This window comes from Tachysurus vachellii, chromosome 2, assembly GCF_030014155.1.
Source record: "Tachysurus vachellii isolate PV-2020 chromosome 2, HZAU_Pvac_v1, whole genome shotgun sequence".
Taxonomy (NCBI): domain Eukaryota; kingdom Metazoa; phylum Chordata; class Actinopteri; order Siluriformes; family Bagridae; genus Tachysurus; species Tachysurus vachellii.
The window spans coordinates 36,040,358-36,054,096 of NC_083461.1; the positions used below are offsets into that span (position 1 = coordinate 36,040,358).

Genomic DNA, 13,739 nt, shown 5'->3' on the forward strand with positions numbered 1-13,739 from the left:
GATCTCACCTCATTGGGTAAGGATGATTCTGAGAAAGGTGAGGGATCAGCCTGGAATTACAGGAGAGAAGCTTGTTAATGATCGCAAGGGAGCTGGGACCACAGTCACTAAGGGCCTTTTTACACCTGGTCACTTCATGTGTTTTCTCTGATCCGATAGCTATCTGATTTGTTAAAACTGTTCCATTTACATTAGGCCACAAAAATGCGTCTCGGCAAATCGGATATCGATCCGATCTTTCTACTCCCGCCCAAAACGCAAATATATTTTACCTCATTTCCGGGGTAATTGAAATGGAACACCCTTTGGTGTATGCGGCTGCTACAAAAAACAGCATTTACTGTTTGCTGCATTTTCGCTGACGGCAGCAGTGCATTTTAAGACCAAACGAGACACCTGGGTGAAAGATCGGAGCAGCGCTGGTGGGAAAACATAATTATTTCTGGCGCGATGCACGACTCGCGAGTCACCTGCGAGTGACGTACTTCCGTTTGGGAGGAGTATAGCGCTGACATATGTGGCTTGAACAACCACATTCATTTACACCTGTCCAGTTTCATCTGAAATGCGTCCCAGACCACCTCCTTAAGGGGTTTGTACGATCGGATTTATATCCGTCTCGAAACCATTTCGGAGGGCATTTAGACCTGGTCTTTTTACGATCGGATAGCTATCTGATCACAGAAAACGCATGAAGTGACCAGGTGTAAAAACCCCCTAAGAAAACCATTGGTAACACACTTGGCCGTAATGGATTGAGATCCTGCAGTGCCCACAAGATCCGCTTGCTTAAGAAGGCAAATTTACAGGCCAGTCTGAAGGTTTTCCAGTGAACACCTGAATGATTCAGAGAAGGCTTGTGAAATGTGATGTGATCAGATGAGACCAAATTTGAGCATCAAATTTGTTTCACCAAGTTTGGAGGCAGAGAAATGCTGGATATGAGCCTAAGAACACCATCCTCGCTGTCAAACATGGAGGTGGAAACATTCTGCTGTTGGGGCTGTTTCCCTGCTCAGGGCCATGTACCATAGAATCTTGGATAAGAACCTCCTGGCTTCAGCCAGAACACTAAAGATGGGTCTTCCAGCATGACAATGACCGAGAACATACAACCAAGGCAACAAAGGAGTGGCTCAAGAAAAAGCACATTAAGATCCTGGATGGGCCTAGCCGGTCTCTGGAACTTAATCTCATTGAAAATCTGTGGAAAGAGCTGAAGTATTGACCTTCGGGATTTAGAGAGTATCTGCAAATTGGAGTGGACCAAAATCCCTCCTTAGATGTGTGGTCCTCCTCTGACCACTGTACTTTCCAACAAGGGTTTCTCCACCAAGTTTTAAGTCATGTTTTGCTTGACTTATTTCATTCATTCACTCACTCACTCATCTTCTACCGCTTATCCGAACTACTCGGGTCACGGGGAGCCTGTGCCTATCTCAGGCGTCATCGGTCATCAAGGCAGGATACACCCTGGACGGAGTGCCAACCCATCGCAGGGCACACACACACACACACACACTCTCATTCACTCACGCAATCACACACTACGGATAATTTTTCCAGAGATGCCAATCAACCTACCATGCATGTCTTTGGACTGGGGGAGGAAACCTGAGTACCCGGAGGAAACCCCCGAGGCACAGGGAGAACATGCAAACTCCACACACACAAGGCGTAGGCGGGAATTGAACCCCCAACCCTGGAGGTGTGAGGCAAACGTGCTAACCACTAAGCCACCGTGCCCCCCCTTATTTCATTCAATCAAATAAAAATTCATTCATAAACTTTATTTAATGTTTTTTTTCTGGATTTTTGGTCTCTCTTTGTTAAAATAAACCTTCCATAAAAATTATGGACCGTTCATTACTTTGTAAGGGATTAAACTTACAAAATCAGCAGGCGATCAAATAATTATTTCCCCCAATAATAATAAAACTGTGTATTTAGTTTGTGCCTGTGTGCATGTGGTGTGTACAATGTGCCTGTGTGTGGGTGTGTGTTTACTTGTGTGTGTTTGTGTGTGGTGCAGTGACTCGCCACCTCTGTGTCAGTCCTGCCGCGCCTCCTCCTCGGTGAAGGTCGCTCTCGACCCGGCGCGTTCCCGTGGCGACCGCAAGCGCATTGTGACATTTGGGGGCGTGACTAAGATGGAGAGCATTTCCTGGGAAGAGGAAAGGCAGGAAGAAGAGGGTGGGAAGGATGAGTCAGAGACGCTGCAACACCTCCTCTCCTCGGCAACTGTTGCCATGCCCACCGCTGGGATGAGCTCAGGGCAAGAGAGAGAGTAGGATACACACGCATGCTCGTAGACACACTTGAGCATATAGACTAGATAGTTTCAGACACTCTCACACACCTCACTGCTTGCTCAATGCTCTGGGATTGATTGGTTTAGGCTTAGCGCTTGTGCAGGCATGTAACTGGGCAGGTCTTCAGGTCAGTTTTCATTGTACAGTTCTGCTTTGCTCGTCTGCTTTGTGTGATAAACATTTAAAAGTACAAAACGAAGAGCTTTCCTTTACTTTGTCAAACTTTTAAAAGTAAAACATCACTTTTGTTGTAGTTGTGGCGTTACCTGAACAAATAGTATTGCAGAGCCAATAAGTAATAAGTGAAGGCAGCACATTGGATCAGAGACTAGTTACAGGGCCAGAAAGACAGAAAGATTAGATTTAAGGCTTTCAAAACATTTATTTTTTATTTTTTTGTAAATTTATTTAACTTTTTTTATAATTACTTGACTTGACGCTACATAGTTGACTTGATGCTACATGACTTGTTTTAAATGTAGGTGAGAAAGAAAAGTCTACGTTTCTCATTAAAACTTTTGGGTTTTCTTGGTTTTTATTGACCAAATAAAAACAATTCTTAGTTTTTTGTTTTTTATTTTTAAACCAAGTGAGCAATTTAGTTTTTTTTTTTTTTTTTTTAATTAATTCCCAGGGTGTCCAATCTTATCCAGAACAACCTGGTGTGGGTTCAAATTTTCATTCCAACCAGCAGAAGCCACTCTCTGTACTCGCCTGCCTTACACACTAAATCAAGGTCATTGTTGTTTAAAGGCTCATAGTTTCAAGCATTAACTTGCTATAAGAAGTCAGCTCCAGTTTTGCACACTTACAGTACACAATTCATGTGCCATGCAAAAGTCAGTCCTCAGTAGAAATATTGTCTGGAATTGAGATCCCCATTTAACTCATTTAATCAAGCATCTTCTGGTCTTTGTTGAAGCACAGACGCATCATTCTTTACTGATATTATGTAAGGAATAAAACATCCTGAAAATAGAAAATTTTAGACTGCTGAAACTGGAGACTCCTTCAAGAAAACAAATAAAATTCTTGTTGTTAAATGACGTTCCAGAGGTCTGCTTTCATTTCCACGCCACATTTCCTAGTACAGAAAACTGTCAGTATTTTCTCCTGTGATAATTGAACACACTACAGATGATCAGTGATTAGGTTGAAACATGCTGGAAGTTTTTGATTTAGGTTTTGAATTATAAGGAGTGTAGCTACAGTTAGAACGGTGTGTGTGTTGAGATGGAGGAAGTGGCACAATATCTAATCTGCATTATTAAATACCTGCATCAGACCTTATATAGACTAGATGTTAGTTTCCTCTGTTGTCCACTTCTGTGTATCTCTGTACTTATCCTTTCTCTCCGTTTTTTCTCTATATCCGTTATCGTAAACATATCTGCTCAGTGGATGTTCAAGTATCCCATCGTCACCCCTCAAGATCCCATTTACGCAGCCCTCTATTACTGACCCCAAACACCTCTTGACCCTTGCCGAGCGTGAGGCTCTTGAGATGAGGCTGGCTGAGAAAGTGATTGATGAGAAGGTGTATGAGGAAGAGGAAGAGGAGGAAGAAAAAGAAAGACAGCCTGACTTACAGAAGGATGACATGATGGCCCGGCGGACTGGAACATTTCAGAAAGCGAGTGGAAATGTGTTCAATCGGTTCCTCCCTCTGCCTGGCACTAAGAAGGAAACACATCCAGCTGATTCGGTTCCGAACGACAGCAAGAGTGAAGCACGAGATTCGTTCTTGGATAGAAATATTAAAACAAAGCGATTCAAAGTGGGACAGAGGTGGGCTTGCATGGTGTTGGGTGTGCGGCATATCGAATTGTCCAAACCAGTTGCAATTTTTTTTATAACAGAAGATAAAATACACTGAGTTTATGAGTCAGTCTCTTCAATTAACATTGATTTCTTTATTAAACAAATGATTGAAGTGTGAGCTGATTTACTAACTAATATAAGCTAACAAGTTACAATTGGTTTGTATTACAGTCAACCTTTACTTGTGAAAGTGTTCTGAACTGTCCATGATAATATATGGTGTAGTCAGTTTGTGTATACTCTACACACTCATAAATTGCAGCTTCACCCCCTTATGGTTGAGGGCAGGGGCTGTTCTGGTTGGTGTGATGTACTACTTCATACTAACATACGTTAACTGAAATCCTGGGCATGAGTTGGCACACTTTGCAAGATGGCCCATATCTCACAAACTTACAGGTGTGGTCTCTGTGTATTTGTGTTGAAGACCTCAACAGGTAAAATCTGAACCAAAGGTATCGTCATCTGCCACCCGAAAGGAGACAGAAGTTCTTGGTTCATCATCGACCTGTATTGTTCGTTGTGACAGTTACAATAATGATCCAGATAATGGTGATGAGTATGATGATGGAAGCCTGCTTCCTTACCTGGAGAAAGATGACATGCTCGCAAGGAAGACAGGATCTTACCAAAAACCGAGCGGGAATCAGTTTAATGCTTTTTTGCCTAAACCTGGAGGTGTCCACGGAAAAAAGAAGTCTGTGAGCGGGCAATACCAGGCAAACCTCAAAACCGGTGGACAAGAAAAGAAAAGTACTCAGGAGAGGTTAGGATAAGTATATGCATGATTGTGCAAATCCTGTGGCCTTCATTTATATGTAAGAATGTATAGCAGTACTGTATTTGAATTGCAGTACGTTTACATTGAGGTTAAGTGTGATTGGCTAAATGAGCATCTCGTTAGTTCTGATTCTGTTTGATTAACTTGATGAAATTGCTTGCACGGTGACTCTAACTATATTTCCTTGTGCTTGGTTTGTGTGGAAGACATTGTGGATTTAGGTTTGATTTTCTGGACCCTTGATTGCAATTGGATGTTTTACTGTGTGCTCTTTTGCTTTGACGTGTTTTGTGACTTGTGTATGTACTGTAGCACTACTGAGTAATAGTATTTTATTCCAACCATTCAGATGTATTGACCCTCCTACAGATGTCTTGCAATTGTTTCTAGTCAAACATAGGGAATTTTCGAATGAACACAAAAAAATAAACAAGAAAATGATCAAACGGGAACCAGTAGAGACAACTGGAACTTGATGGGAAAGTTACTCTGCTTCTATCATCATCATCCACAACGTGTATACAGTGATACCTCGAGATACGAGTGCACTGACATATACGAGCAAGGTCACGGAACGAATTAAACTCGTATCTCGAGGTATCACTGTACTGTAAATTTAAATGACTATAGGGCCAGATACCGATGTCCTCATGTGGTGGAGCCACTGCAGCGGGTGCTTGGTTTATCTGCTTGTCTGCTACACAATAAGGAGGGTGAAATCGGGAAAGTGTTTTAAGGGGGTCAGGAATGACGTGGATCCATAGAACTTCCTTTTTTATTGAAATCAGTCAGCAGGCTAGCAAGAACCTAAAAGTTAGGAACAAACATTCAGCATGATCCATCCAGCCCCAGGAACTGTCTCAGTTTTTTGGTCTTAGATTATAAGCCAGCTTCATGTACAGCTTTTTTCCATGCCTAGGTGACCAGCCATGGGGTTATTTACATTTACATTTACAGCATTTGGCAGACGCCCTTATCCAGAGCGACGTACATAAGTGCTTAAATCTCTAAGGTACATACTTGAGATACCATGAGTTTTTTTTTTTAAAATGCAAAAGATAAGGAAAGAAGTGCTAGTTGAAGTGTTTCCTGAATAAGTAGGTCTTCAACCGCCGCTTGAAAATAACCAGTGACTCAGCTGTCCGGATCTCTAGGGGAAGTTCATTCCACCACCTTGGTGCGAGTGCAGAGAAGAGTCTTGAAGTATACTTGCCTCTTACCCTGAGAGATGGTGGAACCAGTCGAGCAGTGCTGGGAGATCGGAGGGTGTGGGGTGTAGTGCGAGGAGTGATGAGGGCTTTGAGGTCAGAGGGAGCTGGTCCATTTTTGGCTTTGTAGGCCAGCATCAGTGTTTTGAATCTGATGCGTGCAGCTACAGGAAGCCAGTGGAGGGATCGCAGCCATGGGGTGGTATGTGAGAACTTAGGCAGGTTGAAAACAACCCGGGCAGCTGGATATAATGAAAAGCATTGCATGGATTTTTGGAACTATGCATCACAATGTCTTGAGTGGCTTGATTCATTCTGTATAGTGTATTTCTTGTCTTCCAAGGATGAACTTCATCTCTAACAAGAATATATATCCAGAGATGGCAGTGAGTTTGACTTAATAAAACACCAGCAAAGGATGTATCAAAGGATGTAGGATTGTGGGCATGCTCATTTTCACCTCAATTCTTATCCCAGGTTTTCTCCAAAGGAATTCCCGGGACTGGTTGATTCTCTTTACATTACCTTTCATATGGTATTTTTATTTTCTGGACATTGAACTGGTTGTTGGGGCACAAGTGCATGTGGTATTGTTGGTATTGGTTAACATGAAAAGAGAATGTTGACATCTCTGAGTTGCCATCCATTTGTATACCATCAGTCCATACTGTACCATCAGTGGGTCTGGGCTCACTGTACACTGCTAGTTAGGGGTCTGATGGTGAACTTCTCCACCATCTTCTCTACAGTTCCTGTACTCTGCCCATTCTGTGGATTCTCTGGGCGAAGTACATGAACACAAAGTACACTTATAAGTCATTTCAGTGGAAAACAAGCATACGGACATTGAGTTTGATACAGTCAAAGGTGAAAGGTTGGCTATCATCCTCAAGTGCAAAAATGAAGAGTAGCTTTGGGCAACTCAGATAAACACAACACTTCGTACAGCTAGTTCTCAGGTGGCAGATTATGAATAGAAACCTGAGCCAGCCACATGCCGAGGCAGTGTTCTAGATGTACATGTACAGGTATACCTCAATCTCAACTCAGCGAGAGTGGAGTTGTGGGTTGTTTATAATGTCTTGACAGCATCTTAGTCCACAAATTTAGTAAAAGGTCTCCTATTATTAGCTTTACAGACTAAGGATTGATGCTTCAGAAGATTTATAGGAGAATGGGCAAGTTATCTTAGCTAGTATCAAGTTTGAATATCAGATCCTGTATAATGCTACTAGGCAAATACGAGAGACGGTGGTACAGTATGATAACATGGTAAAGTCCAAGACTGAGGATTTTTATTGCTGTTCTACTAATGAACACAACTACAGGATATTAAAATGAATCACAATTTGTAAAGATGTTGGTGTATCTAACCCCACCTCCAAAAACGGGATCTATGGTTGGTCCACACTGCTGGTTAGGAGTCTGATGATTAACTGCTTCACTACCTTCTCCTCTTTATCTTGTTCTGCCCATTCTCTGGGAGTCAGGGATTCTCTAAATTACGTACATGAACAGAGGAAGAGCACAAACAAGACCTAACACCAATGTCTGGTCTAGTAATAGTAAACATTGAGCAATGAACATCTTGCCCCAACCCCAAGTACAATTTGCTCTTGTTGGTACACAATCAGTATTTGTTTACTGGACTAATGACTAGTGGACTTGTTTGCAAAATGATCTGGAAAAATGTGCGGTGTAAAGTCCTTGGGCCTTGGATTTTATTTTGCCGTACTTGTAAGTAATTTTGGATAATACTGGTAGTAAATGCTTTAACTCTAGGATAACTTAACCCAGGATCAGAGTTTTGGGTTTGCTTTCAAGGCCTGGCAATGAAGTTTTAAAATAAACCTGAATGTACATGTTCTGTTGGGACTAACCAAAAGTGTTTTTTTTTTTTTTTTTGTCCAAATAACCTTTAGCATTTATATTTGTTTTGAACTTGAAATGATATTTCTCTTCCCATCTTTCGCTTCAGTAACCATGGCTACACTCTCAGCCCCACCCCTAGATCTGTGACCCCACCCCCAGCAGAAGTTGATGACATGCCTAGAAAATGCCCTCAAATTCTGGATGGGCAGAAAGCAGATATGTGCATGATAGGTGGGGAAATTGATGTTGTGGGCGGGGCCCAGGCACAAAGCCCTTTACCTTTACCTGACCCTGATGCACGGCACACGTTTTGCCTGGATGATGATGTTTTCCCCTTGACGTGAGAAGCTCCTTAACCTTGTCTCTCTCTCTCTCTCTCTCTCTCTCTCTCTCTCTCCTTGTCTCTCTCTCTCACACATGATCAAAACAACTACACATGTTCCTTCTTGTCCTTACGTATATTACCTGTCCAAACCCAAAGCAGCCAACAATCCAATAACAACCATTTCTTTTTCTTATTTAAATAATGTAATCTGAATAAAAGTCTGACATTTAAAATATATCAAATTCCTTAAGTAAATCTAGAAAATTATAACGTTATATGTTTAACTCAGAGTTTTAAGTATGTTTGCTTTGTTTTTCGATTTTATCATGCCACCGAATTGAATTAAATGTGTACAATTAAACGATTAGTGCAGTACTTTATAGGTTAAATGTTGTTGTTACTACTGCTTTCACCAAATAAGAGAAACATTTTTTATATATATATATATACACACACACACACACACACACACACACACACACACAGATATATATATATATCAGACGTCTGTACTTGACACTGCTCTTTGTTAAATTAAAGCATATACGGGTTCGCTAAGTTTCATGACATATTTCTCATAAGATTAGCAATCATTCATGTCTCATGTTTTGTTCACACTAATTGTAAATCACGTGTTTAAAGTGAAGTATGTGAGCTGCATTTCTGTACACATTCTCAGGTGATTAGCTTCAGGAATATGTATGAAAACAAATTCGAGTAATTAAAAGTAACTGTATGTTTTGTGACGCTGGTGCACGGGGGAGACATTTCTATATATTACGTCTGAATGTTATCAAAATGATCTAGAAAAGAAGCTGATATTTCGATTTTCAGCTTCTGTGAAATGATTACTGTTGATATTATTAGGGGTCCATGCACTGCAAGTACTGTAGCCTTATTATTATTTAAAAAAAAAACATTTTTTATTAATATTATTGCTGCTTTTATCCAAAGCTCACAATCTTCTTCCTTTAACTTTTTTAACATTCTAGAGTCAGTCACAAGTCATCTAGTGTTTCTGATGAAACTGAGTAAGTGCCTGTTTTTTGTTGTGTTCTGTTGACTCTCTCTCTCTCTCTCTCTCTCTCTCTCTCTCTCTCTCTCTCTCTCTCTCTCTCTCTCTATCTATCTATCTATCTATCTATCTGACCTGCTGAAAATTCTTTTGCATGAAATTAACCTCTTACTCTCCTGCATCCGGAAAAAAAACGTCCTGATCCAATCTTGAGTCTAACTAAGTTTACTAGACTAGCATATACCGTAGGATTTATACACTATGGCTTACACCTAGCATGATGGTGTTGAGAATGCATTCTAAAGACTGTTTCCTAACTTACCGACTTTGGACTGATTATTTCATTTCCTTGTCTTTCTTCATCCTGAACTGGATTTGAAAATACAAACCTCATCAAGTTTCGGCCCTTGGATTTGTGCGTCCGCATGTTAACGTTTTTTTTTTCCCGCATTGGTTTGTTGTTTACAGGAGCATCAGTTTAATTGACATGCGTGATGATGAGGAGGACGTGGACTCTCTGTCACCACACAGCCAAACACGACACGAGGGGCTACACAACCAGTACAACAGGGTCAAAGAGGAGGAGGACCAATGGCAGGATGTGAGTCACAGCCAAATGAAGACTACATGCAAAAAAAAAAAGAGTGCAGACATATCTTCTGTTCACACATATATTACACATGTGTCCGTCTTTGGAAAAAACTACATGCATAATTTCCTTATATTGTTATATAAGTAAGCAATAAACATGATGCAATGGTGTTGTGTGATGCAGTCTGTCATGTTACCCAAAAACCACCATCCTGAAGACGTGTGTGTGTGTGTGTGTGTGTGTGTGTGTGTGTGTGTGTGTGTGTGTGTGTGTGTGTGTGGATATACAGGACTTAGCTCGGTGGAAGAATCGTAGGCGCAGTGCCTCTCAGGACCTGATTAGGAAAGAGGAGGAGAGGAAGATGATGGAGAAAATGATGACACCAGAAGGAAGTTCTAATCGCAGGAAGAGCATCAAGACTTACAAAGAGATTGTGGAGGAGAAGTGAGATCATCACTATAATGCTCTCTTTCTCTATTATGTATAAAATAAAATTATTTGTGGCTACAGCAATAAGTACTGTATCTGTACATTGTATACATTTTCCTGCAACTTTATACAGTTATTTAACGTGGAGTTTGGGTTTATTAACAGATCAACTCTAAGATAAATATAGGGGAGATTTGTGGGAAAAGTGGGCCTGCAGTGGCTGTGAGTCCTGATTGACCTCAAAAACAAGATATTACAAGATATTTCATCATGTTCTCATGTCCTTGGATTCTCTTTCATCCTGCATTGTATATAAAGCATGAAAAATAAAGTCTTTTTATCTGTGAAGTCTTGAGAATTTCTTGAGAAAATAATTGTTTGTATTTCTCTCTCTCTCTCTCTCTCTCCAATTGCTCTAGGGAGCGTCGAGAGCAGGAGCTGCACGAGTTATACTGCCAAGCCTCGACTCCTGAGGAGAAAGCAGCCATATTACAGCGCTATGCCCTCCGCTTCACCATCAGCGATGCCATATTGGAGAAACTCCAGCTTCCAAAACTCCCTTCTGTTGCGACACTCCAACCTGCGTACGCGCTGACGGAAGAAGCCGAAATTTCTGGATTATTTGGTGATATAGAAACTGATTCCAGTGACCAGGATCTTAAACAGATAACACAGAGTATAATGTCAGGGAGTCACTTCAACACTTCAGATTTATCACCTACCCAAGACTTTAGAATTCCAGAAAATACAGACTCTAAAACAGCAGAAGTCCAACTTTCTCCAGTTCGAGACACCAAAACATCAGATGTCCAACTTTCTCCAGTTCGAGACTCCAAAACATCAGAAGTCCAAATTTCTCCAGTTCGAGACTCCAAAACATCAGATGTCCAACTTTCTCCAGTTCGAGACTCCAAAACATCAGAAGTCCAACTTTCTCCAGTTCGAGACTCCAAAACATCAGAAGTCCAACTTTCTCCAGTTCGAGACTCCAAAACATCAGGAGTCCAAATTTCTCCAGTTCGAGACTCCAAAACATCAGAAGTCCAACTTTCTCCAGTTCGAGACTCCAAAACATCAGAAGTCCAACTTTCTCCAGTTCGAGACTCCAAAACATCAGAAGTCCAACTTTCTCCAGTTCAAGACTCCAAAACATCAGAAGTCCAACTTTCTATAGTTCAAGACTCCAAAACATCAGAAGTCGAACTTTCTCCAGTTCTTTCTCCAGAGACGTCCTCCAGAGACTCCAAATCTCCAGACATATCCTGCTCACTTTCCCTTGCCTCCAAATCTTTAGAAGCACCTCTTTCTCCCTTCAGAACAGCCCAAACCCCTGACGTCCCTCTCTCACCTGTTTGGATACCGCCTGCTCCATCCAGACCTGTGCCTTTACTAACACCGAAACCATACAGCCAGCCCAAATTTAATCAGCCTTCTAATAAGCATGTTAAGGTAAAAGTTATTCTGTTATTTTCTTCATTACAAACAGAACACACACAGACAGGTTGTTGGCGCTACACTAGGCAGTTAGCAGTTGCACCTAATCTCTGTATGCTGACTCATCGTTTTTGCTGTTGAGACCCACCATGGTCGTGTCATTGGCGAGCTTGATGATACGGTTCAAGCTGTGCATTGCTACATAGTCGTGATTCAGGATAGTGAACAGCAGTGACTGAGCACACAGCCCTGAGGGGCTCCAATGCTCAGTGTGGTGGCTGAAGATGCTGATTCCGATCCGGACTGACTGAGGTATCCCAGTCAGGAAGTCCAGGATCCAGGTGCAGAGGGAGGTGTTCAGGGCCAGCAGGCTCAACGTCTCAATCAGGTGCTGAGGGATGATTGTGTTGAATGCTGAACTGAAGTCAATGAACAGCATTTGTACATAAGTGTCTTATTGTCCAGGTGTGCGAGGGTTAAATTAAGGGTCGTGCCAATGGCACCGTCCGTGGAGCAGTTTGGATGATGCACAAACTGCAGGGGGTCCTATTGAGGGTGGAAACTGGGTCTTAATGTGTCTCGTGACAAGTCATTGAGGCAGGACACTGTAGACAGGGACGATGGTGGTTGTCTTGAGGCACGTAGGATCAACAGCGCAGGTCAGGGAAATGTTGAATATGTAAGTGAAGACATTCGCTAGCTGTTCTGCACATTCCCTGAGCACCCTGCCAGGAATGTTGTCTGGTCCAGCAGCCTTCTGTGGGTTACCTCTGCATAGAGTACCTGGTCGTTGGGGGAGGCTTGCTCCCTTGCTTGCTATGTGGTTCTGCACCTCAAACCGAGCAAAAATTCGTTCAGCTTATCTGGGAGGGAGGTGTCACTGTCACAGGCAGGTAAAGCTGTTTTGTAATTCATGATCGCCTGGATGCCCTGCCACATGTGCTTGGTGACTCTGCTGTCCTGAAAGTGGCTTGTCTGGGCACGTGCACGCTTTACTTTTCTAATGGCCAGGGACAGTTTGGCCCTAGCTGTTCTTAGGGCTGCCCTGTCCCCTGCTCTGAAGGCTAGGTCTCTAGACTTCAGAAGCGCATGCACCTTAGTAGTCATCCACAGCATCTGGTTGGAGCGTGTGGTGATGGTCTTGGAGACAGTCACGTCATCAATGCACCTGCCACTGTAGCTAGTCGCTGATGCCCTGTACTCCCTCGGGTTCATGGTTGCAGCCTCCCTAAAGATGTTCCAGTCAGTGCACTCAAAACAGTCCTGACGAGCAGAGGTGGCTCCTGCTGGTGAGTTTTTCACCTGCTTTAGAACTGGTTTAGAGCGTCTGGTCGGTATGTTGGAATTAGCACAACAGAGATGTGGTCTGAGTAGAAGAGCTGGGGGTGGGGTCTCACACGATACGAGCCGGGATGTTTGTGTAATAAAGATCCAGCATGTTTTCCCCTGTCTTTGTAGAATTCCACATACTGGTGGAATTTAGGGAGCACTGACTTGAGATTTGCATCTCCGGCGATGATAAACAGTCCGTCAGAGTGAACATCCTGTGAACGTTCTGCAGATCGCTAATAGCCCCATAGAGTTCACATAGAGCCTCTTTAGCATTAGCGCTGGGGGGAATGTAAACTCCGACAATGAAAACCGTGCTGAATTCCCATGGTAAATAAAATGCCCTGCGTCTAACAGTCACAAACTCCACTAGCGATGAGCAGTAACTAGAAACAAGCAGTTCTTTACACCATTCGGTGTTGATGTAAACACACACACAACCACCGTGAGCCTTATTGCACAGAGCTGCATTTCATGTCTGCATGAAACCAGGTGAGGCCATCTATCTGAAATAGATGGGTTTTTTGTCCTGACCTGAGAAATCCCAGTCCTGTTGCAAACTTAAAAAGGAAACACTAATCTAAGATAATACCTAATGGCCTTACTCATTATAGCACGGAG

General features: G+C 42.4%; 1 protein-coding gene across 6 annotated transcripts in view; it reads left to right on the forward strand.

Moving 5' to 3' along the window:
* limch1a (LIM and calponin homology domains 1a) overlaps positions 1–13,739 on the forward strand; it is a 56,788-nt gene that overhangs the window by 32,661 nt on the left and 10,388 nt on the right. For 3 of the 6 annotated variants that reach the window (XM_060864490.1, XM_060864492.1, XM_060864493.1), the window contains exons 13-20: positions 2,033–2,287; positions 3,711–4,100; positions 4,561–4,899; positions 8,101–8,334; positions 9,312–9,350; positions 9,803–9,935; positions 10,216–10,370; positions 10,775–11,804. In XM_060864490.1, coding sequence (XP_060720473.1) covers positions 2,033–2,287; positions 3,711–4,100; positions 4,561–4,899; positions 8,101–8,334; positions 9,312–9,350; positions 9,803–9,935; positions 10,216–10,370; positions 10,775–11,804 — 2,575 coding nt within the window. The remainder of the gene's footprint in view (positions 1–2,032; positions 2,288–3,710; positions 4,101–4,560; positions 4,900–8,100; positions 8,335–9,311; positions 9,351–9,802; positions 9,936–10,215; positions 10,371–10,774; positions 11,805–13,739) is intronic. The other 3 variants (XM_060864491.1, XM_060864494.1, XM_060864495.1) reach the window with 3 other exon arrangements.